The following is a 27,098-nucleotide window of genomic DNA, read 5'->3' as shown; positions in this document are numbered from 1 at the left end:
CTAAGGGCGCTTTAGCCACAAAACACCAATAGACATTATATATCAATGTGCAATAAACATTACACTACTTCTGTGAAGACACGTTTTACTTTCGTGTTCTATACCGATTCCTATATAAGAGGGATCAACCACATTTTTTATTCAAACTTGCGTTCTTGTCTTCTCGGTTCTCCTGAAAGAAGAAGAGTAGCGAGAAACGGTTTTGAAAATGAGCACACAGGAACGGTAATGCTTGCTATCTCAATCTGGAGCTAAATACCGCGCATTTAAAAGAGATAATGGTAAATCTACTTTCTTTCAATTTTTCTGTACAATCAATTTGTCGAGAATGAAAGATTGTAGACTGTATAACGTGGTCAGTACAGTGTTCAGAGCTGTGGTGCTGGGCGGGCTTGAGCATGTCTGCTCACAAAAAAAAAACATTTATAAAACGCTTTAAAAATTATTGATCGGCGCTGATACTCTTTACATCAGAAAAATGAATCTTCTATATAATGATCCCGGCATTCTGCAGCCGCGCTAGTAAAAATGAAACAGCTTTACGCGTGGCGCTATATACACTGTGCAGTCCTCACCACTTTCCTTGAGGCCAAAATATTTTATTACTTAAAAATTACGTTGCAGTATTTGCTGCGAATGTTTGCGATGACACTGATGTAAAATGGTGGCAAGTTATGATTGTAGCTTCTGCATGACGTAAGTGCTAGGCCTCATTTCGGCTATCATTCCAACCGCGTTGAAGGTGCGCTCCCCCCCCCCCCCCCCCCCGTCCCCGCCTTTGGACAACATACTCACATTTCTTCAGTAGGGTAGTGTAGCCGAGTCCACCAAGGCCGTATCCGTAGCTGAGCCCGTAACTACCAAGGCCATAGTTGAAGCCAGGATATCCGTAGCCGTAGGTGAAAGCTGGAGTGTGATGCACTGTGGACACGGCAGACACGGGAGCGTGGTAGGCAGCATATGTTGGTGCAACCACGGAGTAGGTGTAGGGGTAGCCGACGTAGCCGGCGAAGGCACAGGAGGCCAAGGCGAGGACAAGGCAGTTACGGAACTGGGCAGGATTGGAAGATTAAGCAGGTGATTGTCAGTGAACTCAACACACGCACAAAGCAAAATATTCAGATTTCGTTTACAATAGCTGAGTGATAACATCCCAGTACCAGGTGTAGCAATGATTTAGACAACGCACAAATGTTTTAAGCTCTGGCCCGTCGTTTACACCGCCGCTTGGCACTATTTGGATACTATTCTAGAGGAATTAACCCAATGAAAGGTTAAATTTGTTGCCGAAAGCGCTAGCTTTGTTACCATTATGTCAAAATTATTGAGCTTTACCTTAACACTATATGTATGAATCATCCTGCAACTGTGATCAGGTAGCACCATACCTCCTTTATACATGAAGAACGTAGCTGTGTGATGGCTGTTATAAATGCCTTATGCTTCAAAAGTAATAGCCCGTTACAGGTTCACTGCCCTAGTCGCTTTTATATTCGTTGGTGTTGTCCTTGGAATCCAAAATCTTTCAAAAAAGTTACAGAAAAAAATAAAGAAAAAAAATGGCCCGCCAATCCACCCTGTGAAGGTGGTTGGAGAGCGAAGCTTTTTACGCCACCCTCACGGTGACTGCGGCGCACTTGATATTTCACACACTACAACGTAACTTTAACCACGGCCTTTATTATTATTTACTTCACAACAATGTTCACTACTGCTTTATGTGCGGTGTGATATACACTACTAGACTACCCCATAGTGGGGTAGTCTAGAAAATGAACCGAAGCAGTTACTAGGCTGGAAGGGTTTCTAATGACGTCAACCCTCTTTCAAGCAGCTGCATAATATTTGCAACAGCTGCAATCTAATCTTACGGACCGCGCCGAGCCTGTTTCCGTTGTTTTCCCGCAGCCCTTATCATCCATCATGTTGGCTCATCACTTTGAAGCTTGTTTTTGTGGTTTTTCTTGCGAAAACGAGTGCTTAGCTGTACGCTGAATGCCTGAATTCAAGTAAGCTATACTGCTATACCTGGAATTGTTAGCGGTTCGTCGGGATCGTTTTTTGCTTACAACGACGGACACGACCGAACCCTTGGCTGGTAGAGGTACAAAGCTTCGCTTTAAAACTCTCATTACGCTTCGAACATTTCAACATCCAACCAACAAATTAGCAGTTTAAGATTCAACTTCTCCGCTACTGTACCTATGCTATATCAGTGGATAATAGTGATACTGGAGAGCGTAATCGCCCCAGAAGCTACGATGATTGGCTAACGCTCCCTCCCCTCAACATCTGTGTACTAGATAGAGCTGGCGTTGAAGCCTTCATTCTTCACGTTCCAGGTCGCCACCTTCTCGGTTTAGAAGGAAGCCCTTCTCTAAGCTTTTTCTTCTACATGTGATCACAGTTATTGAGCGCGTCCGCTTCGTCTTCATTAGTCTTCTCCATCTAGCGTGATACTTTTTATGTTTACTGGGTGGCGCTGCCGTTTCTTGTTTATGTCAAGGGTAACGTGAGACCTAATAATTGTGTGAGTCCAAATATTAATTATAGAAAAGTCGGACGAATACAGCAGTAAGAAGCTAACCGGTTGTTCCCACAGAGACTAGTGGCTAGGTGCGGAGAGGTAAGAGCACGAAGAAGAGACGAGTCTTTCCACTTTCATATTGGGAGGAGCAACTTTCACAAGTTAATACGACTGACAATTTTTCACATCTCGAAAGCTGATTGCTCACTCTCTCCTGTGAGTGTTCACTGAAACATTGCATGAAACAGTGTAAAGCTTACTGCGCATTATATTTCATGAGCTATTGCATCACCAGTTCGCGCTAGATGCTAAACATATTTTGGTCATCTGTAAAATCTATGCGCAACATGGATACACTACATCTCCTGAAGAAGCAAGCTCGAAGACGTAGTAGGTAGCCGCTATACGTATAAGCCAAAACTCAGTCGCTTTCCATGCATACGATACGACTAACTAAAAACCAGTGACCTGCTGGGCATATTCAGGACGGCTCAAAACTGTCCGAACAGTTATTCTAGTTTTGTCTGTCATTGTCGTGTTTCCCTAAGCCCAGCTAGCTCTTATGATGAGGGCTGGAGCACACACGTTACTAAAAGCATTTCTCACCATAGCTGAAGCGTTGGGTAGTTGTCGAGGAGAAGCAACTGATGTTTTCACTCGAAGGATGGTTCTCTTTATATAGGGATCCCGACAGATGTCTTTTTTTGTCTCTGTTTTCTGGAGTAATCTAGAAGCACTGTCCAACAAGTGAGGCCTGTCTTTCTGCATTAAGAGTCGAGTACTTTTTTTTTTCTACCGTCGGTTTTAGCAGCCCGCAAAGCGGCTTCACAGACCACTGGCCATGACCGAGACAACGTGTTCAGTGACCTTCCGGCTGCCACGTGTCCCAAGTTCCCGTGAGCACTCCACTCCTACACGTCTCATACTAAATTTAGAATCAACCCTCTTACGGGTTCAGCAACTTCTCGTTCAGCATAGCAGAAATAGATTTCAAGTAGGCGAATTCTTGCATTTTCAATTCGTGTCACGTCTGGAGACGCGCTTGCGGGGTCACCTACATTTCATGTTAGCCGGTTTTCACTCTCCGCACAACTTTCCATCATGTGGTTCGTAGTAGGCGTAGCTCACTTACAGTAAACAAGCTCATCGAGAAATAAAATTGAAGCATAACATGACATAAGAGCACCTCTTGGTGTCTGACCAAGTTCATTTTCGACTTCACAGAAGGATGTCTTGCAATGCAAAAGCTTTTTCCTTCGGTACTATCATACTATTTCCCGTCAATATTCAATATATAAAAAATGTTTGGGCCTCTGGAGATATATATAACGTCAAACCGCTACTTGAATGTCACACATGCCCAATAACAGGATCCTTTTTATTATTTTTATTGTGCGCACTCAGGAGGGCCGAAGTTTCGCGACTGTTTTGTTTTCTACTTTACAGTGTTTTAACCAACTCACTATTCCAGTACCTGAAAACTGCACCCAAAGATACCATGCCAATTCCCAGCACTTATATTCAACATGCCTTGCCAGGGTGCTCAGGTTCTACGTAGATATGTTACAATAATAAAACATAGAAACATATGAGTACCACACAGAAAAAGAATCAGGCCAGCAATTGTGTCCCGAAAGACTACCACGCCCAGCGGTTTCAAGAGTGTGGAACCAGGAGGGAAGTAGTAGGACAAGCAATAACCTTTATTTATCATAAAGCAGGTGACGCCTTAACCCTAGGTGAGCGGCGTCCTCATTCCAGGACGCCGTGAGCCCGCGCCGTCCGCCGCGCCCAGTCCACCAGGATCACCTGGTACTCAGGTCGGGCATGGCAAGCCGGACCTCTCACTGCTCGACGGTAGGTTCATTCTTGTACTGTACATCACAGCCGTCAAATTTTCATGCCTTGTGTTAGAGTGTGTTGGATACTTTGCAGTGCATTCCTTGTTGCAGCTCGTTGGGTCCATAAGAAAGACCCGTATGTACTTACGCACTTCCGACTCAACAGAAAACAGTAAACTCCACCCCACTCGAAGCTGAGCAGAGACGAGTCCGCTGGTTGACTTCACGATACTTCAGGCCAACTCCTTTCCATATCCATGCTCCCTAAACAAGTAATTCAAACAGAAAAAAAATTTCGTTCATATCACTAAACCAGTCGATAATTAACAGGAACGCGGTAGTCGGGGACTCAGGAATAATTTTAGAACACTTGAGGTTAGGTAATGTGCATGTAAATATAAGTACATGACCATTTGGCATTTGACCCCTATAGAATTGTTGTCGCCTCGGCCGGGATTGAACCCGTGGCCTCAAGCTCAGGAGAAGAAAAGTAGGAGGTGCAATTCAATACTTCACATTACACACACTATGATTATTTTGTGTGTTTACACGATAGATTGCACTGTCCAGGAACGACATAAGCATGAGTAATTTGGCACCGGGACTTCAGACAGTCTCGATCCTCGATTGCCCCAGGCGCATCGAGTGCCGACGATTTCCTATGGCCTGCAGGACTGCGGTCATTGAAGAATTATGTGGACTTTTTTACAGCTGGAGCTGTATATGTCTAGCCTCCCATATATTTGTCATGTGTCCGCGGCTCAAAAGAACCCGCGCCCTCTATGAGGAGGCAAAGCAAACCAGCAACCTATGTGCTGACACCTGGCGTAGCAATAGAAAAGCTAAGAAACCACCGACTACTTCATAACGCCACCCTCTGTGAGGCGGAGCAAACCAGTAAGGGATGTGCTGACACCAGACTAGGAAACGGGCGGCGAGTAGCACCAAGGATCGTGCCCGAGAGGCTGCCGTACGCGGCGAGCTCGACAGGAAAACGGGTGTCGCGAAGTGGAGAATGCTGCGCAGCGACGCAGGTACAACGCGACTTAATTGGACGAGCACAAGGGACCATATGCAAAATTTGGCAGGTACTTTCTGGACAGACATACAAGCTGCTCATGAGGGCCAACTTCGGGGCCGCAGACGTTATCATGAGTGAGAGCGGCGGCCGGAACGAACCAGCGAGGAGCGTGCCGAGAAGGCTGGCCGCAAGCGGCGGGTTCGAGCGGAAAGCCCCACAGATCGCGAAGCGATTAATGCAGAGCAACGATGGAGGTACAGGAGGCTGATGCTTATAGTGGTGAGGATGTGTGATTCCGCGGAGACTTCGTGGACAAAACGTTTGGCTTCAGTTGTCGTTTGTATGACGGATTGCGGTTTGAATATGTGATATCGGTGAATGAAAACATTCGTGACATGACCAAACGCGACAGCGCGATTGCCGTGTTGGCGCGTGTAGTGATCTTTGTGTAGTTCTTTTACAGCTCCGCGGGAAGCCCACACTCACAGAGTGGAATGGCTGCGATTTTTTTTTGCGTTATTGCAATGCTACAATTTTCAACCATGTAATGACAACTCTATATTTTCACAAATGCTTCATATGCAACAATTATGTACTCATATTGTTTCATATGCACGAAATTATGTACACGACGAAATTGGGTACATAATTAAAGACAAAGACAGCGCAAAAGAGAAGAGGACAAAAAGAAGACGAGTGCAACGTACTGGCGCTATTAGCGCCTGGGCGGTTTACTTGTCTTCTTTTTGTACTCGTCTCTCTTGCGCAGTTTTTTTTTTCTTCAAGTTTGTGGCACCAATTTGTCTACATCAAGCTCTTGCTGTTATTACACCATTTTGCACTTTTTTTGTTTCCCGAAACAAAGAAAGTAGCGCAAAAGTACTTCATATTTGCAACAGCGTCAACTTTGTCAGAGTGAACTGCCATGCGTGACGTCCAAATTTCATGTTGACCCAAAAACGCAGCAATATCATATATGGAAATTCACCCTCGTTACAATCATTAGGTATATTTTGCCTGTGTTAATAAATGGAAATATTTGTTCAGAGTTATTTGTAGGACGTCCCGGATGAACACCTCACCAGCATTTCAGTAACGCGCCCTCAATTGTTTATAGTTTGCGGCGCCAAAAACAACGGTTACCCCGCCGAACGAACACCTTTACCGTCATCCGTCTCTGAACTGGTAAACCCGCAGCATGTAATTTAAACATGAAAATTTACACCCCTAGATGCACAAAAATGTTTTTACACATTACATTACACATTGCAGAATAGCACTACATGAATTCTTGTAAAAGCTTTGCGAGTTCTTGCCTAAATGCTCAATTGAAAATTGTCCTGACGGTAAGCAACACGACACATCACCTCCTTAATGTAACGCTGTATACGACCTTTCAATTGAATTGAAGAGATAGTTAACTCGGGCAAAGCAATGACCAAACTTACTTTGTAAACCATACGCAGGAAAAAGTCCTGGACATCCCGAATGAGCGAGAAACGGTTTACTGCTTCTCACGGAAATAAATGTCATAAAGCCAAGCCGCCCTCGCAGACACGCCGATACAGCCTTTTCTTGACGTCCCAGTATCCGCCATCACACAATCCCATACCAGCAGCAGCTCGAGACACCCTCGTGAGAACACATCCAGCGCGAAGCTATATAAACGTTGCAAGTAAACAAGGAGAAACATTTTTTTTTCATTTACTAATGGAAATGTAGACGGCTCCAAATAATAGATGAGACCCCAAAGGTCTGTACAAACTTAAAAAAAATGTGGTTGATGCAAATGAAGCATGAAGGTAAGTTTAAAAAGAAATCAGCTTAACAGAAATACACTAAGGAGGTAAGGTTATTCTTAAGACACCAAGCAAATATTAGGGCAAAATAATGAACTGATAGATACATATCATAACATAAAATAATATGAAGATATATAGAACTAATGATAGAAAATTTAATAAAGCATAGAAAGTGCAGTAAATGACATTGCAGTAAAATAATCACATGTAGTGCAAAAAGTAAAATAGACCCCTTTTGAAACTACCTCTCGAAGACGCCTTTATGTGAGTTGGAACAGAATTCCACAAAAACAGTGCCGTAAATAAAGTGAATTTCCATAATTAGTTTTAATTTCAGGCAATAAAAAGTTATTAAATGATGCAAATCGAGTTGTGTTGTGATTAAGAAGTTCTTCTCCAATAAACAATATTGATGGAAGGATTGAGTGAAGGGAGTGACAGACAAAGATTGACAGGCTTATTTTCAATTGCTTATCAATCTTGAGAAAGTGTTGCTCTTGGAAAAGTGTCGATGAGCTACATGGCGTGATTGAAAAGTGATATTGCGGATGGCATGGTTTTGAAGGTGTTATTATTGTGTGAGGGGTACGTGTTGCCCCGTGACGCAATGCAGTAGGTTAAATGACTGTGAATAATCGCGTGATGCTGAGGAAACAAAATGTTTAGGCTGATGTGTGGACGTGCTTTTATAAATATGTGAATATGGTATGCCGTATTTTTTTGCTTTAAATGGGAGATATGAGAAAGGTACATCAGGTTAGAATCAAGTACAACCCCTAAAAATCGACAATGGTTAGTATCCTCAATGCGGTAACTATCTAGAGCTAATGTTGGAACAAGTTCTCTTGTGATCGGAAGGAAATAACATGAAGGCTGTTTTACTAGGCTTAATTTCTATTTGTTCTCACTTCCATTGTTTTATCCAGCGTTCGAAACTCCTGGTAAGTCATAAACTTCATTGCGCTGCGACGGTCTCATCCCGGAATAAACCAACATCGAGAGGAAATAAATTAAGCGAAGTGAGCGGTAAGGACCAAATAACGGTTGTCGTAATAGGAGGAAGAAGTGGGGTGTATCTCCACTACTTCACCGCAAAGTGTACCTGCGAGAATGGACGATGACGAGCTCCTTATTCTTGAAGTGGATTGTTCGAGCACATCTCTGACTATTTACTTCATCTGAGATTCCGCGAAACAGCACTGGACTTATTGCACATATTATTGCGCCAGGTGTGGTGTCGCTGTTTTGCATTGTAGACGAATAAGCATTTCTTTTATTTCTTTTCCTTGTCCTTGTCTGCCTTGTCCCTTTGTAATAAATAGAATAAGAAACATTTCTCCGTATAAAATATATGTCCTTCGTGTGGGTATAGAACAAAAAAGACAGTTTGAACGAAAAGTCGCAGTAACAACGGCATCGACTACTGAGGCAAACTTACAAAAGTTATTCTACGAATAGAAAGTAAATCAAGGCCATAGAAACTTCCTAACAGTGTCACTATAGGTTGAATGTATTATTACGTCAGGAAAATTCGCGGAAAGATCAAAGGATTCATCGAAGGATTGATCAGCAAATCTAAAAAAACTGTTCTATTCAGAGAAAGCATCATGTGCAAGATGAACGTAAGGTCCCCGAACCGCGAGTATTGGGCACCGACACCTGGGCGGCATGGCACAAGCGTCTAAATGATATTGTCGCGATGTTAAGAAGCAAGCACTTGGCAAAACGGTGTTCTTTCTTAACGGTTGACACTTGTAGAGCGCGCGTACCAATACACACTTCGTCGTTGTCGTTCAAATGGCCGGCGGCCGTAGGTGCCAGCATATCTCGTGTCAATATTTGCGTTATCATTCAAAAATACGCATGCATACTCCTAATTTTGTGCCTCTTATGCTTAATTTGTTCGGCCAATGAGTTAAGTTTATGGGGACTTTAATATTGGGCCAACAATGCTGGAAACACATGGATTTAAAAGTTTGCGTTTTGAGCCTTTTCCGGTGGACTCCCCATTATGTCTATCTGTTTGCGCGGCAATATGACTTTTCAGAAGTGGGCCTATGTTTAGTTTCATTATGCCATGACACCGGAGGGCCACAATGGCCAGCTTTCGTATTAATTGTTCCCGCTACTTACTTACTTGTATTCTTATGCTGTCGCTCTCTTTGCAGTAACGTTGCTTGATTTGATATCTAGTGTTCGGTTTTCAACAATGAGGTGCATATTTGTTCCTTAAATATATATCTTTAACGCTTTGAGGCTGTTAATGACTGACTTCCCCGTAGCGAGAGCAATCAAGAACCACCGTGTCCTTTTTTGACGATGATACAAAACGAGAACAATATAACCACCTACTGAGCTTGTCATAACCAATTGAATGACGTTGTTAGCCTATGTTGCTAAGCGATCATACGTAAAGAATCTGCGAGAAACCGTCTTCTGATAAAAATAGCTTGTTATGTTTTTTGAAACTCCAACAGCTATATATGTACTAGTAAATAACTCTTTACACTAAGGCACCATGGCATTTATGGCACTCGTCGTATGAAGCATTAGGCGCAAACAAGGCGCCTGTTGCAAGAGAAAGAGCACCAAGAACGATGTTTCAACAGGAAGTTTATTGCAGCATATTCAACTGGTTGCCGCATGCAGTCATCCCCACCTGGTCTTCCTGCTTGAGCTCCTGAAAATGGCAGCATAAATAATGGTTATATTCTCATAAGGCACGGCAATGACAAGGAGTTCGAGAGAATGTGCTGTATAATAAACATATTTGATTACAAAATGCACATTACAACTTTAATATTCCAAACGTTACGCTGTCTTAACTAAAGGTTACGAAGAGAAAATAATGTCGGTGATGAGTGCACATATCGCTGGAAGCTTGGGCAAGTTGGTGATAGTTCATGGGGTTGTATTGAACAGCACATGAACGGCTTTATGAAACATACTGTGGAAGAGAAAGCGCGCTCTTTCTCCTCTGTATTTTCTTTCATAAATTCATTTATGCGCTGCGCCAAACACAGCCATGACTATACGTGCGTAACACTGACTCCGCTGAAGGCACACTTAAATTTCTATATTGCCGGGTGCGCTGGTAGCTGACTTTTACTTATTTTACCATTTACAGTTCAGAAGAAAATATGTAAGAAACACCACATTATCGCTTTTCCTTTCTCCACAATCGTCAGAAGACAATTAGCGAGCGAGAGCATTCAATTATCTTGTGCAAAATACCGCGAGGATGCTATCAATACTTGCAACAATTGCATTAGGGAAAGAGCTATCGACCAGCAAGCTTACATTTCTTGCGGAGGAAGGTGCTGTAGCCGAGACCACCGAGACCGTATCCGTAACTCAGACCGTAGCTGCCGAGTCCGTAGCCATAAGCAGGCACTCCGAATCCATATCCAAGGCCATAGCCGAAGGCAGGAGCGTGGTGCACGGTAGACACGGAGGCGAGGGGAGCATGATAGGCAGCATAGGCAGGAGCAGCTAGGGAGTAGCCGACCGGGTAGCCAGCGTAGCCGGCAAGGGCACAAGTGGCGAAGGCGAGGAGGACACAGGCACGAATCTGACAAAAGATAGGAAGGGATTCAGTTAGTTTGACACGTAGTAAGCACGTCTTAGTACGTTTTGCTTCCACAATGGTGCAAGTTCAAAAGATTGTTTTCTTCAGTTGAGTCGATTTATTTATGCGGGTAAACCTTCAAAAACGGCGCTAGCATAATGACGGACGCCTTGGTAGAGGCTCTGAGATTAATCTTGACCACCTTGATTCCTTTAACGCACGCCTAAATACAAGTACAAAAGGACTGAAGTGAGCTTACATAGGAGAGATACAGAGTACAATTTACGCGGAGCCTTGTGCAATCATTTCAATCCCCGACACCTTTGGCGGTAACCGAATCTTGGTTCCTGTGTGCTGCCTAAGAATGCCGTACCCGCCACGGTGGCTTATTGGCTATGGTGTGGCGCTGCTAAGCACGCGGTCGGGGGATGTAATACCGGCCGCGTTGTTCGTATTTCGATGGGGGCGAAATGCAAAAACACCCGTGTCCTGCGCATTCGGGGAATGTTAAAGAACCTCTGGTGGGCAAAATTAATCCGGAGTTGCCCACTACGGCGTGCCGTATATTGAAATCGTGGCTGTTCGTGCATAAAACCTCATAATTCAGTCTAGAATGCCATATGAACAGAGCTGTTGCAACGGGAGTTTTCGCTACTTTCTTGACCACGCATGAGCAGGTCACTACATGTCTAAGGATATAAAATTTATGTTGCATTCTATTTTGGATCATGGTAGAGTGAAGAGAGAGTTAGCTGTAACCCCTTTAGTCAATAATTATATTGCCAATAAATGGTGCCAGTGTTACAGAATTTTACCTCAAGGTGCTGTAGGCATAACTCAACAAATAGTGAGAATGGTTGGATAACCCTGTGTGAAATTTCAGCGAGTCCTGGTAGTTATAGAAAAATTAGATTTCGGTTAAGTGGGTAGTAAGTTATGTCGTGTGTTGGTACAAATACGTTTGGATTACCTTCTCAAAGCACATGAACAAGTTAACTAATTGCTGCAGACGTTCCGAGGAAAGAAAAACTATTTCTTCAGCATTATCTGACGGTATGCGACAGGCCGGACATTCCACCGAATATAGCAATACCCAACAACCTGAATTACAACAGTCTGTACTCAAAATGAGTAAATAGGGCGAAATAGAGCGTACAACTTACGAGCGTACCATAGTGTGCGCGTTTTTTTTTCGTCTTCTGGACAAAACTGGCCAAAAATGAATAAATAAAACCGGCAATACTGTGTGTTTTTGAAATAAAAAAAATAATAAGAGCCTTAAGTCAACCTTTGCCTGGCGATTACAAAGTAATAGCTAACATTCGGAGCTCCAGGACAAGTTAAGCAATCGTATAGGTAATATTGCGTAGCGCTATGCATCTTACCATGGTGAAGCGAAACGGCAGCTCTTCGGATGATGAGCAACTGACGAATCGCTCCGTATCGGCAGTCCTTTTATACCTGTAGGAGCCGATAGATTTATGGTTGTTTTGCATGTGTCATTCTTTTTCCCCCACCGTGTGCATCTTTTCGAAGTTATTTGACTCCACCCTTTTAGACTCGCCTCATCTGACTCAATTTACATGCTGTACCATGAATACGTGGATCGCTTGGATAGATCGCAGAAGCCGATATGTTTAGCCAGATCAATAGCGTCATGTCTGCAAGCACGTGTGACTCAGCCTACTGCCTTCGTTGGCCAACGCCTTTGCCAGTGTGCTTTTCCTCATCACGCGCTGTGGTAGCATTCCCTTCGTCAGTCCTCTAAAGTTCACTGAGTCCGGTCACGTCGCCATGAGTGAGACACTGATTGCTGGATCAGAATTATCACCATCAGAATTGTTTTGAAGCTGGCCTTCACTTCACTATTTATTACCTAAAGAAAGGTCACCAAATACTTCAAAATACAGGCACTTCGTTGGCATATTATTAAAAAACTATGTATGTGAAAACGCATGATGAAAAAAAAAACACCAATGGTTATATACGTATACAACCGCTATGATGTGAGTAGTTTTACCATTGCAAAAATAAAATTTGAACCTTTGTTTCAAGAATAAACAATTTGTCTCTCCTGCACGCCTAGTGTATGAGACAGGTGCCTTAATTAGCCATCCATTTTTTTCATGTGCCCTCTCGACTATTACGCTCAATCAGTAAGTCCACCTTGTTGACCTTGCACGGATCTTAATAGCTGAAAATTATTATACAGGATAGCCCAATACAAACCAAGCCCAAACAGAGTGTCGAACTTACTGTATATGATATCAATACGCGAAACATAGTTCATCTGGCGTCATTGTTCAAGATGTCGGCAATGTAACGTGCGGTGTTCACGGCGTCACGGAAAAAAAAGGTTTATCGATTCTCATTTCCGCCATAGCGCAACGCACTCTAAATAGAGTTCGTTTATCGTGGGCCGTTCAAAACATATTTGAGTGAAAGAAACCATTTTGCATGTATCTCGTCAAAAATTATGTTCTCAATGTTACCTACTCAAATGTTCACTCATGCTTAGCAGGCTTTCCCTCGCAATTCGTCTTAATGTGTTTCTCTGAATGCAGGCAATAGATGCTTGTCACCATTTCACTACATGTCGTTAGTTTCTAACGCATCGATGACGGCATAAAGATCTACAGACCCACACCACTTTCGGGATATCAGTTAACATTTGCTGCAACGTACATTGGCGCTTAGGTTTGCAGCTTCACGAAAAGTTCCCATTAGGAATTGACTATTCTAACGGAATGTCATCCACTTTTATTGCGATAGCAATTATATGGACACTCAAAAGCAGATTTCTGCCGTCGGCGTCGCCGTCGCCGTGAGGTTCCGTATGACGTCAATGGAGATAAAATCGTCGCTGCGCGCCGAACGCTGTATGTGCGAGTGAAAGGGCGCGAGGGGCGCGCGCTTTCACGGGGAGTGAACGCACGGCGGAGAACAAACGTGCGTTCTGCGCCGTGCTCGCTTATGATAAGTGGTTCTTGAGGGAAAGGGAAAGGTTGGCGCTATCTTCTGCAGCCCTTGAGGGAGCACGGCTCAGCGCTTAAGGGCTGCAGAAGTAGGCGTCTCTTTCCTCCTTTACAATCACCATATATGTAGAGCAAACGCGCCTTCTTCCGATGCGCCAGAAGCCGTGGGGGAGGGGGGGGGGAGGGGGAGGGAAGGGAGGCGACGTTTAGCTGCGGCACCAAGTGCCTATTTATATCAGAGGCTCCGGCAACAGTCACCAACGCCGCACGCATTTTGAGCGAACGCGGGCAAAACGCCGACGGCGTCGACAACAGTTCTGCGTGTTGCCGGTGCTGCTGCATGTCCAAGTTTATACAGCTGATAAAGCTGCTATCATTATTCCGTATAGCTCTCTTCAACATTGCTATCGCAATTGATGCTTCGCCTTTCAGGTGAAACTGCGACAACTTTTTTAGAACACACTTGCGGATGGGTTTTTCAAAAGGGGTGCTAATCTTTGCATCTGAGCTATAGTCAGACATGACTTCACAACTGCTGGGCTTCTATTACGCGATTGCAACCCGTGCATGCACCAAAAACAATAAGTAGAAAATAAATATAAATCTTTAAATAAAGTACCGGCACACTCCTATATTGCATGCAGGTAATCTCCCTGTCTACGAGGCAAAAAGGAACTGTCTACCACATGCCACCTTTTCAGCAGTTGGTCAAATGGTTCGAGTATAACATTAACAACAACAAGAAAAAAATACGCATATGCAACGCATAACTGTAAAGCTATGTCAAGACAAGCTTTCGTTAAACATCTAATGAAATGCTCTAAGTTTAGAGTCCCTTTCATTCGTGCGTCTTGGCCGTAAACGAGACTGTCGCTCCAATGTGCCCTCTCACACCCGTGCTATGCCGTGTGAATCTTATAATGGTTTGTGCTTCTTTATTTCTCGTTTTTTTAACGTACCGGCCACTTTTTGGCCACAACCCGTTGTGGGTATGTGCCATAGCACGAAAATACTAATATTCATCAACAAGCGTTAATCATCTAAAAAAGATAGTTGTGGCATATTAGAAAGGTTTAGCTTGCCCGGTAATCCGGTAATCGCAGGCGGACCGGGAGTTGGGGCGTTGGGGCGGAGGCGTAAACGTGAGCGGCTTGTATGGTGCTGTCACCTGGTGGCGCAGAGATTAAACAGACAAAAACAGCGAATATTGCAGTAAGCATGTGTATTATAGTTCACTGGTGGTGCAAACTTACGGCAGTGGCGTAATCGTGTTGCCGCCGAAAATTTACACTAGCAGCGAAGTAGAATACACTTGGTTACTGCAATATTCGCTGTTTTTTTTCTGTTTGATTTCTGTGCCACTAGGTGGTAGCACCATACAGGCCGCTCATGTTACGCCTCCGCCCCAACGCCCGGTCCGCCTGCGTTTCCCCTATTACGAGACAAGCTAAACGTGTAAATTATGTACTACCCGTTTCTTGGCCAATCCCCCGTTGTGGGCCTGTGCCGTTGTTCCGCCCGCATATCGGGTAACCTCCCATTACGCGTGTGTGGTATTGTACGAAAATCATAATCACCCATCAACACGAGGCGATTGTATCAGAGAGGTTGTTGGTGGCATGATGCGTACCAACCGCTTCTTGGCCAATCCTCCTGTTCTTATGGCCATACAGTATCGAAATCATCATAATCAGGGCGCGGACACGCTTCTTAGGGATTGCCAAGTTGTGGGTATGTCCCATACTATCAAAAACCTAATCATCGACATGACACAGCGATCATATCAAAGTGCTAATTTGTGGCACGATCTGTACCGCCCGCTTCTTGACGAATTTGCAAGCGTTGTGAGTACGTGCCGCATTATGGAATTCCTCATAATAATCTACACCCAAACACGCTTCTTGGTCGATATATATATCCCGTTGTGGGTATGTATTACATAATGGCAACCATAACCTTCAACACGTGGCTACTACGTTAAAGAACAAATTGGTGTTGGCACGAGGGATAATGCGATAATAGCCTAATGGCTAGAGCATCTGGCTGTTGAATAGGAGGACCCAGGTTCAAGTCAGTGCCACCGCCTACGTATTTTTTAATGCATAAGCCTCTTTTGCGAGTACCCACGCAAAATGTGTCCGCCCTGTGACGCCTTGTATCTGCAAAATAAATGCACAATTGGTCAAGTCAAGACATGTAATCGTTATAGCAGTGTAATAGTTGATGACTAGTAGCGCAAGAAAAAAAATAATTGAATAGTAGATGGTTGGTAGCGTTAGAAAAACAAAATTGGTGACTTCGCCATCGCAGCGTTAAAGACGTAAAAAAAAGAAAAAGAAAAAAGAAAAAAAAGCTTTGGTGGGGCCAAAAAAAAAAACGGTTGTGATGGCGTTTAGGCTCTGTTGATACGATATAGTTGCAAAGTAAATGCATAATTGCACAAGTTAACGCTTGCAATCGTTATAACAGTGTAATAGCTGGCGATTGGTAAAGATGGGTATACATGCATAAGCTATCTAAAAAGTTGTCGCAGTTTCACCTGAAAGGCGAAGCATCAATTGCGATAGCAAATTTGAAGAGAGCTATACGGAGTAATGATAGCAGCTTTATCAGCTGTATAAACTTGGACATGCAGCAGCACCGGCAACACGCAGAACTGTTGTCGACGCCGCCGGCTTTTTGCCCGCGTTCGCTCAAAAATGCGTGCGGCGTTCGTGACTGTTGCCGGAGCCGCAGCTAAACGTCGCCTCCCTTCCCTGCCCCTCCCCCCTCCCCCACAGCCTTTCGCGCGTCCGAAGAAGGTACGTTTACTCTACATATATGGTGATTGTAGAGGAGGAAAGAGACGCCTACTTCTGCAGCCCTTAAGGGAGCACAGCGTAGAACGCGCGTTTGTTCTCCGCCGTGCGTTCACTACCCGTGAAAGCGAGCGTCCCTCGCGCCCTTTCACTCGCACATACAGCGTTCGGCGGCGCGCGGCGACGATTTCATCTCCATTGACGTCATACGGAACCTCACGGCGACGGCGACGCCGACGGTAGAAATCTGCTTTTGAGTGTCCATATAATTGCTATTGGAATAATAAGTAAGCAATATTGAAGTAGGAGCCGAGCCAAAGACTGCTTATGCATTTGTGGACAATTCTCAGAATGTTTGAACTTTTTGTAGAGTGAGGAGTAATCTGCTCGGGGAAAACGCCTCCACTGACTGACTGATCAACCGACATACAGACCAACCGACCAACCGACACAGACGAAACCATAAAAAAAGTACAAGTGGTGCAAAATCATTTGAAACATTAGTCGCGCTTGATCTGTCATTTGGATTCTTCTTAAGCCAGGCGAAACGCTTTATATCTGGAAGCACAATAAAAATTTTGTTGATATTTATTAACGCAAGGCCACTCGACTGACTGCGATGTTGTGCTAACATCCGTGGTCTTACTTGCAGTGCTCAGGTGTCTTCAACATGTTTGCTTATTACCTCCGGCCCAAAACATCTCCTGTTTCCGCTCTGATAAAATCAGTTAGCTTATTGTCTCCCTTTTTTCGAGCGTGTTTAAAGCTAGAAAAAATAGATTGCTTAGTATATGCGAGTGCTTCATGGCACCGTGTTTGGTTACCTTGCTCTTACGTAAAAACCAAGCGTGCGGTGCTCAGCATTTCACAGGCACAAGGTACAAGAAACAGTCCAAAGTGTACTTTGCGTTCCTTCTTTATTTCCGAGAATCCAGGGGCGACTTCAACGTTGAGCGATTGTGCAAATGGGCTTAACAGACAGCCTATAATCCTCTACCGACATTATGAAATTCACAATATTCACCTGTAACGCACGGTTTATAGGGAAATGCTTCTACAGTTGGGTATGAATACCGCCCCACGACTTGTTTTAGGCTATCATTTGAGAAAAATTGAAGAGCTTGGGATAAAAAAGCTGGGTCCTTCAGAATGTGGGAGCATGCTGCAAATAACTGAAATTGAACGTACCAAAGCTCCGTTTCAGCCACTATGAGAGGCCCTATAGGAAGGTAATCACCAATTTTCGACAATACACGTGGTTCTTTAGCGGGAACCTAAGAGTGAGTGCGCGAATGATATTCAGTTTTGGTCCCACAGAAATGCAGCCACCACCACGGCTCTAATTGAAACCTCAGCCTTGTTCTCAGCAACATGGTGCCTTAGCCAGGGTGGTGGCCGGGTTCTGTAGATGGCATGGCATCTGTGTATTACTCTACGGCGCAAAGAAGGCAGTGCCTGGAATATATTTTCTCAAGTACATATAGGGTGTCCCAGTAAAACTTTAGCCAAGCTCTTCAACAAAAAAAGAAGGTTGAAACACAAGGAGCAAAATACGGTTTTAAGACTTATGGTATTCGGCAGTCAGATGTCTGTTGGTCGAACACCTTAGGTCTTATAATTTTATCTTGCGCCGTTTTTTAACCTATTTTTTGTTGAACAGCTTAACAAAAGTTACATGGGGCACTGTGCACAATAAATGCTTCGCAGAAGTCGGCCTAGAAATGCGTACACAACGACATCAAAATACACTGCGTGTATGCACTGTCCAGCTTTTTAATTACATATTTCTTTCGCTATTCTTACTCTAATCTGACTGATAGCATAATCGAACGTGAAGTGTTTCGGATAATCCCTCAGTAGAAGTCTCCTATCGGCAGGTTAGAGATATGAAAAGAACTTGATGCGCAGTTTGATCATACGTTTCTTGTAGTCCTGTTTTATTCATTATTTGATTGACTCATTTAATCCAAACCCAGCTTTCGATAAATCAGTCGCTGCTTTGACGTGAAAGAGGTTCGTTTAAGAGCGGCACGTATGTACACACTGCCATATACTCAGTGACCCAAGTTGGTCCGATGGTTGGTTTAGAGCACTGTTGCCTCAACACAGTAGCCCGATGCGCTACTCATTCGACCCTAACTACCCAGAGACCGGAGTAGGCAGGAAAATGGTTAGATACACACATACAAACATATATAAAGAGATAGGTAACCCCCGGAAAGTCAATGAAAAACCGAAAGGACGCTAACGCATTAAAAAATACCTCTGCATGCTCATGCGAAACTAGCGCCTAGACACAAATAATGGCAATAATTCGAGCTAATGGAAGGCTGACTTAGCACCGGCTACCAAAAAAAGGGGGAGCTTTTCATTTGAACGCCGACGTGTTTGCCGGGGATCGAATGACGGCCGGAATGCTATACCACATCGTGAGTAGGAGTGGAATAAATATTCCAGAGTGCAATGGAAGTACAATAAATAATATTTTACGAGAACACTCGCGTAAAGCCGACAAGAGTATTTATAAATACTGTTGGCGAGAAATATGGCGAGAAATATGGACCGGCGTATATCATAAAGTAAACCTTAGTACTTTCCGAGATGGCAACTTTTGGAAAGGTTGGTGAACTGCGTTACATCTGCCGTTTTTTTTTTTCGTTTCTTTTCACCATTACCTTAGTCTCCACCTTCTTTAAATATCGACTATGGGAAACATCCAAATGAGCATAAGCAAATTCTTTTTCATGTGCGCAGTCGTAAAGTTCCGTATCCAAGCTTAATTTCGTCGCCTGCAGCTGGCACGGCTGGGACCAATTAAAACATATGTGTGAGTAGTAACATGTGGTGCTATTACGGAACAGCCTAGCCTTGGAACCTTGAGGGCTCTCAAAGTATGTATGATACAGCGTTATTTGCAGCAAAGGGCATGACAACCCCATGCAGTGCGTGTAGTGTTTCTTTCACTACTGAGTGGTAGTGGATAACCAAAATGTAGGCTATATCAGGAACTATTTGTTTTCTACGCGTCACAGGGTACATTGACGTGTTATCTGCTACAAGACATAGTCGCGAAATTCCTTTGTAACCATATAAGTTACCTTTCTTTTTTAAGCCTATACGCTTTAATAATTCGGTTGGAAGTGTTTTTGGCACTCCGCAAGATGCACAGCACAAAGAAACAAAGTTTCATTTTGGTATGTCTTGAATAAAAAACAACTAGAGAGAACTTAGGATATGCCTTGCTATGGAACGGAAAGCCACAAAGTTTTTTTAAGTAGTTCTTTTTTGCTCTCATGCTGATTGAAGCAGGTGTATGCACAAAGGGGCACAATGCCACCCTAGCAAATGTGTCTCGCATCAATTCTGGGACATTACGTGCCAAAACCCGATGTCATTATGAGGCACGCCGTAGTGGGGGACTCTAGAAAAACTTTGACCGCCAGGGGATCTTTAACGTGCCCCGAATGCACGGAAGACGAGCATTCTTGCATTTCGCCCCCATCGAAATGCGGCCGTGGCGAATGGGGCTTTTTACCGCGACCTTGTGCTTAGCACATCATAACCGCTAAGCCACCGTGGAGGGTCAAATGTGCCCCGTCCACTTCTCTGCTGACATTTGATACGTTTACAAATTTTGTTACATTGCCACATTTGCTCCAAATTCCCACAGAAAAAAAGAGACTCGCAGCAAAAATTTCGAATAAAAGATGCATTTCGTATCAGGAAATTAGTGAAGACTGCATTACGGAGAAACACCAAGAGCGCACGAAGCTGTGAATATCTGTTTTGGGGGCAATGGAGAGCACCGGTACATATTTTGTTTATTTTAAGAAGTTTCTGCAAGATCATGACACATTTTTGCTTTGCAAATACTGCTTCCCACAATCTTGCTAGGTTCATATAGCAGGGGACAAGTGTGCTTCACGCCACCCCTTAAAGGAATATCTACGAAGTTCCCGTAGCCTTTACAGAAGTAACTAGTACTGGGTACCAAACGTCCGCACTCTAAAATGCACTGGTGCAGTAAAATATTTTTCAGTTTAACTAGACCCCATCAATAGAAAAATGAAGGCATCATGTTCTTGTGGAATGTTTTATTATATCTTAATTGCTCTTCGGAAGATCATTGTGGTCTTCACTTGTCACCAAGTATTGCGTTTCTGCAAGCAAGAAAAATACACACATGAACACTTGATAATTGCAGATAGTCAATTCGACAAGGCATTGACACAAACATTTCGAATGAATTACGCCTGCAAGATATGGGCCTTAAAGATGAGTAAACTTGATTTGCGTGATGTTGTTCAAACTAGGAGTGCATTTCAAAAGAACACCAACCTACGCATCATCAACAGATCCTTGTAACTGAGAAGGACATCATCACAGATACTGTGGTGCTGTGAAGAAGTTATTTTCCTGGTAATAGAGAGAAAATTAAACAATATATTCTGCCAGCAATGACATCTCTTTATTGACACCTTGTAACGTTTTATTATACCAGACCTACCGATCCACCCCAGAGTTGAGACAGAATTTTTACTGGAATCTTTTTCATGCCCTCAAAGGTGCTGCACACTCACATTTCTTGCGGAGAAAGGTGCTGTAGCCGAGACCACCGAGACCGTATCCGTAACTCAGGCCATAGCTGCCGAGTCCAAAGCCATAGGCGGGCACTCCGTAGCCAAATCCATAGCCATATGCGGGGGCATGGTGGACGGCTGATACGGAAGCGAGTGGAGCGTGATAGGCAGCGTAGGTTGGAGCTGCTACGGAGTAGCCGACCGGGTAGCCGGCGTAACCGGCGAAGCCGGCAAAGGCACAGGTGGCCAGGGCGATTAGGACAAAGGCACGGAACTGTTAAAACAATAAAGAAAAAAACACACGTTTGAATGTAGGCATGACGTATTGGCTGCGAGACACGCCGTATTGGGCGGCTTCGGATTAATTTTGGTCTCGTGGAGTTGATTCACATGATCCTAAATCGAAGTGAACGAGCGTTTCTGCATTCCACCGGACTCAAACTGATGCCGGTTACACAAAATGAAAGGCTTTGGGGGCAGATTTATTTTCCAAGGACATCGAAACCATACTCGGAACTTACCACCACTTCTGTTTATCCCGTTATTCACGTTCATGGATCGTGCGGTTACATATAAAGCTGATATTTTTTCTGAGACTACTTCAGGCATGAATGAATCGGTAACTAAACGGTTCCCAGTTCCAAGATGTCGTAATCAATCTACAGTAATACTTCGCTCTGCTACTAATTTACAACCAAATTCCCAAAGGTTTTCGTTCATAATTGCTATTCGCCGTTCGTGGAGTGCCTTCGCTAATAATTTGTCGAGCATCAGGACTGGCGGAAATTTTCTAGTACCAACAATTTTAACCTAATAGATTTTAGTTAATACTGGCCTTGTTTTTCATCTTGAAAAGTACACTTAGTGGTCTTGACCTGCCTGCCAAAATTCAAGGGTTAAACTGAGATACGCATTAACACTGCTGTTACTCACCATGGTTGGAGAAAACTGCAGCTCCTCGGATGAGCAAACTGATGAATTTAATCCCAATATGCGGTCCTTTTATACTTACAGCAATCAGTATGGCATTACGGGTATTTTCCCACGTACGATTCAGTCTTCGCTCTGCAATGCTCCTTAGCAGAGGGGTGGCACGATCCTTTAAACATTGCATCATCCACCGTAATTTACATGCAGTCCGTTGATTTGAGGGTCTTTCAGAGTGATCGCAAGAGTCGATAAACAGAACAAGATGACACAGCGGAAAATATAGAAATGCCCGCGCGAGGTGGAATGTTCGGCCTTCATACCTCTTTGATCAGCGTCTATGCATATTATGCTTTTGCTCTTTGCACTCACATCGTGGCTCCTAGAGTATCTTCATTCGCATCACGTCCCTATGAAGCAGACACTGATGTTCAAATAAGAAATGTCGTTATTTGGGTGTGTGCACGGAGTCGCGAGTTTCCAGCGTTAGTGCGTAAAAATATGGGCCTTTCAACGAACAGAACTATTCGTTAGTTACCTTGTAGTGTATGCAACCTACTGGGTGTCCCAACTATCATGCGCCAAGATTTAAACATATGCAAATGTCCCCTAGCTGGACAGAACAAAGGTTTTCGGCACAAAGTGGTATTTCGAGTGTGAAAGAAGCCCGCGAATACACGTAAAATTGTCGCGCGACAGGCCGCTCGAGGCACTTCGCGTGTATTCAGGGCTTCTTTCACGCTCGAAAAGACAGTTTTATGTAGTACGTATTAAGGAACAGAAAGCTGTATCGGGAGTTTTTCATGTTCCTGTACAACTTTCTCCATGACAGTTTTCATCTAATTATTATATTTGAGAAGTTGAATAAATAATTAGGACTAATTATGTAATTAGATGAAATTCAAAAAGTAATCTGAGTATCTCTGAGCGATGGCAAAGAACATTACCTTTGTTGTGTCCAGCTACAGGACATTTGCATGTTTTAAATCTTGGTGCATAATAGTTGGGGCACCTTGTATATTTAAGTTAGCTTAATGGCCCAATAGCAACTGCATTTTCATCATGAATGTGTTCATTGATGGTGAAATTGAAGCTTATTGTTCTATGAATTATGTGCATGTTTTAGAAGAAGGGAAAATATCTGCGTGACTGTGGCTGACAATGCTCCTACTTTACATCTTAGCGGTATACCGAATCGCATGACCTCGAACCGAATGGCATGACCTTGAACTCATAGAATCCGACTGGAGTGATGAAGGCGGTCTTTTCGCGATCCCTCTCGTCAACTTCCATTTGCCAGTAGCCAGTATTGAGATCCATCGAAGAGAAGTATTTAGCGTTGCAGAGCCGATCCAATCCGTCATCTATCCGTGGGACGGGGAACATGTATTTCATCGTGATCGTGTTCAGTTGACGATTATCGACGGAGAAACGTAGGGTTCCCTCCTTTTTCATCACCAAGACTACAGTAGATGCCCACGTGCTTTTCGAAGGCTGTATGATGTCATCGCGCAGCATTTTGTCGACTTGTTGCCTTATAGGTTCACGTTCTCGCGTCGAAACCCGGTAAGGGCTCTGGCGGAGTGGCCCAGCGCACTCTTCGGTTATTATGGGATGCTTTGCAACCGGTGTTTGTTGAAGATTTCTGAGCTGTGGCTGCTTAATAATATAACAAACAGCTAATTGATTTTCTACATTGCCTGGTTTCGTAGCATGTTTGCTTCCTATGGTTGTAGCTAACAAGAGAGTCGAAATCCTCGGCCACGGTTATTCTTCTCGCTCATTGCGTATCCGGTCTAGAGTTCGGTAGATTTGAATCTAGTGAGGCAGTATGGAAAGGGTTATGGGCCAGTTGCAAGGCCCTAAGTACTCGAACTACGTGACGCCTCCATTTGAAAGAGTATTTCACATCCACCGCGATAGCTACGGGTAGCGGTGGCTAACACTCCCAGGGGTAGTTGTCTACACGTTAGCAAATACCAAATAAAGTTGATGAAAAGACCACTGCGGCGGTAGCTTCAGAGTAAAGACTGCACGCCCATTGCGAAAGATGGTAGTTCGGCTGCCAGTAGGCCAAGATGGTTTGTGCCCTTTTATTTCTATTTTTTATATCTATACGTGTACTCAATATCACTAATAATTTACAGGTTGCTTTTTGTGGATTCACTGTCTTCTGCATGTGTAACGTTCATGTCTTTTTCTACTTTCAGAGACACGAACACGATTGAGCCAGCTGGGAAGATCACCAATAAAAAGCAATAAATTTCCCAATATTTCATTTCACAAAGGCTTGCAGGTACCTCATACGAACTTTCTTTGTTGACCGGCATTAGGTAGACAATTTGAACGTAATACACAACGAGACAAGGTTATTAAAAGGGAGAAGCACAAATATTTTCCAAACCACTGCCTATGACTACACTTTGCAGAATCCTTAAGTCTCCACGTTAGAAGACCACATTTTTCCCCAGTCGCAATAACAAGCGTACTGGAACGTTTTGAACAATACGCATGCTAAGAAGAAACGACTAGCGGTCATTAAGAAATGCAATAATAAAGTAAAAGTGACGTTTCAGTTCACGTACGCGGGTTACGAGCAAGCGTACGGGCGCTAATCCCTTTTAAGGCGAAAGCCTTATTTGTCTGTGTTAGCGGTGTCCTTTGCGTGCCCCTTCTTTCTTCTTCTTTTTTCTTTCTGGGGTTTTACGTGCCAAAACCAATTCTGATTATGAGGCACGCCGTAGTGGAAAGCTCCGGATTAATTTTGACCGTCTGGCGCTCTTTAACATGCACTACAACGCAAGCACACGGGCGTTTTTTGCATTTCACCTCTATCGAAACGGTGGAGGCGAAATTCGATTCCGCGACCTCGTGCCCTTGGTGACCTTGATGACCTTGGCGAAACTGCGCCAGGACGAAGTATGGCCGACGCCGCAAAAAATGCTCGGATTGATGTCACAATTCTCAGGGAGGTTCCTGTAAACAATGTAAGTTAGTGGCTTTGAAAAGAAAATTTGGTATATTTCGGTCTGGGTGGAAATCGAACCCGGGCCTCGAGGGTGCGAGATGAGCACGCTTCCCTGAAGCCACGGCTTCTCCACGGTTCGTGCGAACTATATGTGTGCCTAGTGCGTGCGTTATTGCACACGCCGCGTCGCAGCCATCTCGCTGACCTCAGGTGTGGCCAAGTGGGTGCAATACCAAGCTGCACTTTAGGTACTACGTTAAGTGTTCATATGTAGCGTTCAGAAGGTCGCCGTTCAGAAGGTGCCACACGTGTTCTTCCCATTGAGGCTCGTTATGTCTTGCAAAAAATCCAGCCCCAACTGTATCGCTTAATGCATTACAAATATGTCTTACAAAGAAGCCTAAGCCCCGTTGTATAATTTCATGTGTTACCAAATGTGCGGCAGGCTTTCGCCTTCTTGTGTTAAAACACTGTAACGCTGGCCGAACTTTGTTGTGCACTGCACGTGCAATGTTTTAAAAATGGTTGGATAGTGTGTATGTGCGGCTGTTTTTTCAAGGCGGATTTTTTTTTTCATTTTCAACGTTTTATGTCTGTTTTTCTATTTTTATAAAGGGTAAAGTGCCATTAGGAAAGATGGTAAGCCACTGTAAGGCAATGCACAGCCTTTATTATTTCAAGCAATGCGGTAATGCACTGTTCGCGCTAATATTTTCCCCTTCTTCTCCTGCTACCTCTTCTGGAGCGTCCTGGGCACGCCAAGCCGGCGCCTTTTGGCGGACTTGTTCAGCTCGTGCCCGGCGCTTGACGACGACTTCGGGGTCGGTCGACTCGCGCTCTGCCTGTCGCCGCTTGGGTCGCTGCTGCGTCCTTCTCGATCGGCACTCCGCCTCTTGATCACGAGAGGAACCGGTACTTCCCGCAGCCCACAAAGAACACGAAGCAACTGCCAGAGGTCGACGCTGCACGCCTCCACGTACCATCCTCCTTCGTATTGCTTCACCTCCTTTCTCCTTCCTCGCTTCGTTCAGCGCTACCTAAACTTTCCTCTAGGTGGCGTCGTCTTGCCGCGGGGTCAGCGCGCTCCTGCCTTCTTTCACCGGTGCGCGATTTTCTTCTCCACCTCCAGGCCCCTTCCTCCTCCGGCGCTCGCTTCCCTCGCGGCTACAAACATAATCTCGCCGATTTCACAGGCGAGCCATGTACGCTTGCGCGTAATTGTTAAGGAGTCATCAATTAAATAAAATGTAGTTTGTATCAGATCATAGTCAGCCATGGTGTACTGTGCAATTGATATCAAGTGCCTTTGCTTGACTTGCTTGTCAAGCAATCGCAAGGATCAGGAGTTGGGAGTTTGTCTCACCTGTGCCTAAAACCCAACACAAAACTGAAGAAGGGCAATAGTAAAAAATTGCTGCCGCCTAAGGTTGATATTGATACATGCATATTGCGTGTTTCTTATGGACGATGCGCGCGGGCGCCCAGACGAAGAAGACGAATTGCGTTTGGCTCTCGAGCTGTCGGCTGAACTGGCGAGCGCTGCAGCTATCCTGTGTAAATATATTTTGTAAATAGTCTCCAGTACTCAATCCTTCGTTCGCGTAACATTTTGGTGGAGCGTGCCGTTCCCCGTCCTCGCCATGGAGCTCCGCAGCGGCCGCACCGTCCAGCTTTCCACCATGGCTCCCGCTGACGAGACCTCGTCTGCTCCTACTACTCCGACTCCAACCACAACGTACGTCACGGTTGCCACTCCCCGCGATCCTGGCATATTCTCCGGTCAAGATAATGTCGACGTTGATGACTGGCTCGGCATGTATGAGCTTGTTTGCCGCAGCAACCACTGGGACCCTACCATAATGCTCGCGAACGTCCTCTTCTACTTGGACGGAACACCTCGTGTCTGGTTCCGGACACACGAGGAGGAGATCTCTAGCTGGGATGCTTTCAAGGAGAAGCTCCGCGACCTTTTTGGAAATCCGACCGGTCGGCAGCAGGCTGCAAAGAAAGAGCTTGCTACTCGAGTGCAGTCTTCTACTGAATCGTATGTCTCGTACATACAGGACGTGCTCGCTCTTTGCCGAAAAGTCG

General features: G+C 44.4%; 2 protein-coding genes across 2 annotated transcripts; both read right to left on the bottom strand.

Moving 5' to 3' along the window:
- Nucleotides 1-9,787: 9,787 nt before the first annotated feature.
- On the bottom strand, nt 9,788-12,197 carry LOC119444037 (glycine-rich protein). The gene is made up of 3 exons (XM_037708560.2): nt 12,145-12,197; nt 10,492-10,762; nt 9,788-9,871 (listed from the first exon to the last, which is right to left on the bottom strand). Coding segments are annotated over exons 1-3 (276 nt in total). The 5' UTR covers nt 12,148-12,197; the 3' UTR covers nt 9,788-9,869.
- An 8,886-nt stretch (nt 12,198-21,083) lies between these two features.
- On the bottom strand, nt 21,084-22,073 carry LOC125944362 (glycine-rich protein-like). Its single transcript, XM_049664760.1, has 2 exons — nt 22,046-22,073; nt 21,084-21,386 (listed from the first exon to the last, which is right to left on the bottom strand). Exons 1-2 carry the CDS (start codon nt 22,046-22,048, stop codon nt 21,084-21,086), a joined length of 306 nt encoding a protein of 101 aa, XP_049520717.1. The 5' UTR covers nt 22,049-22,073.
- Between the last annotated feature and the right edge of the window lie 5,025 nt (nt 22,074-27,098).

Source organism: Dermacentor silvarum, chromosome 3 (assembly GCF_013339745.2).
Source record: "Dermacentor silvarum isolate Dsil-2018 chromosome 3, BIME_Dsil_1.4, whole genome shotgun sequence".
NCBI lineage: Eukaryota > Metazoa > Arthropoda > Arachnida > Ixodida > Ixodidae > Dermacentor > Dermacentor silvarum.
This window is presented reverse-complemented; position numbering and strand designations above follow the sequence as displayed.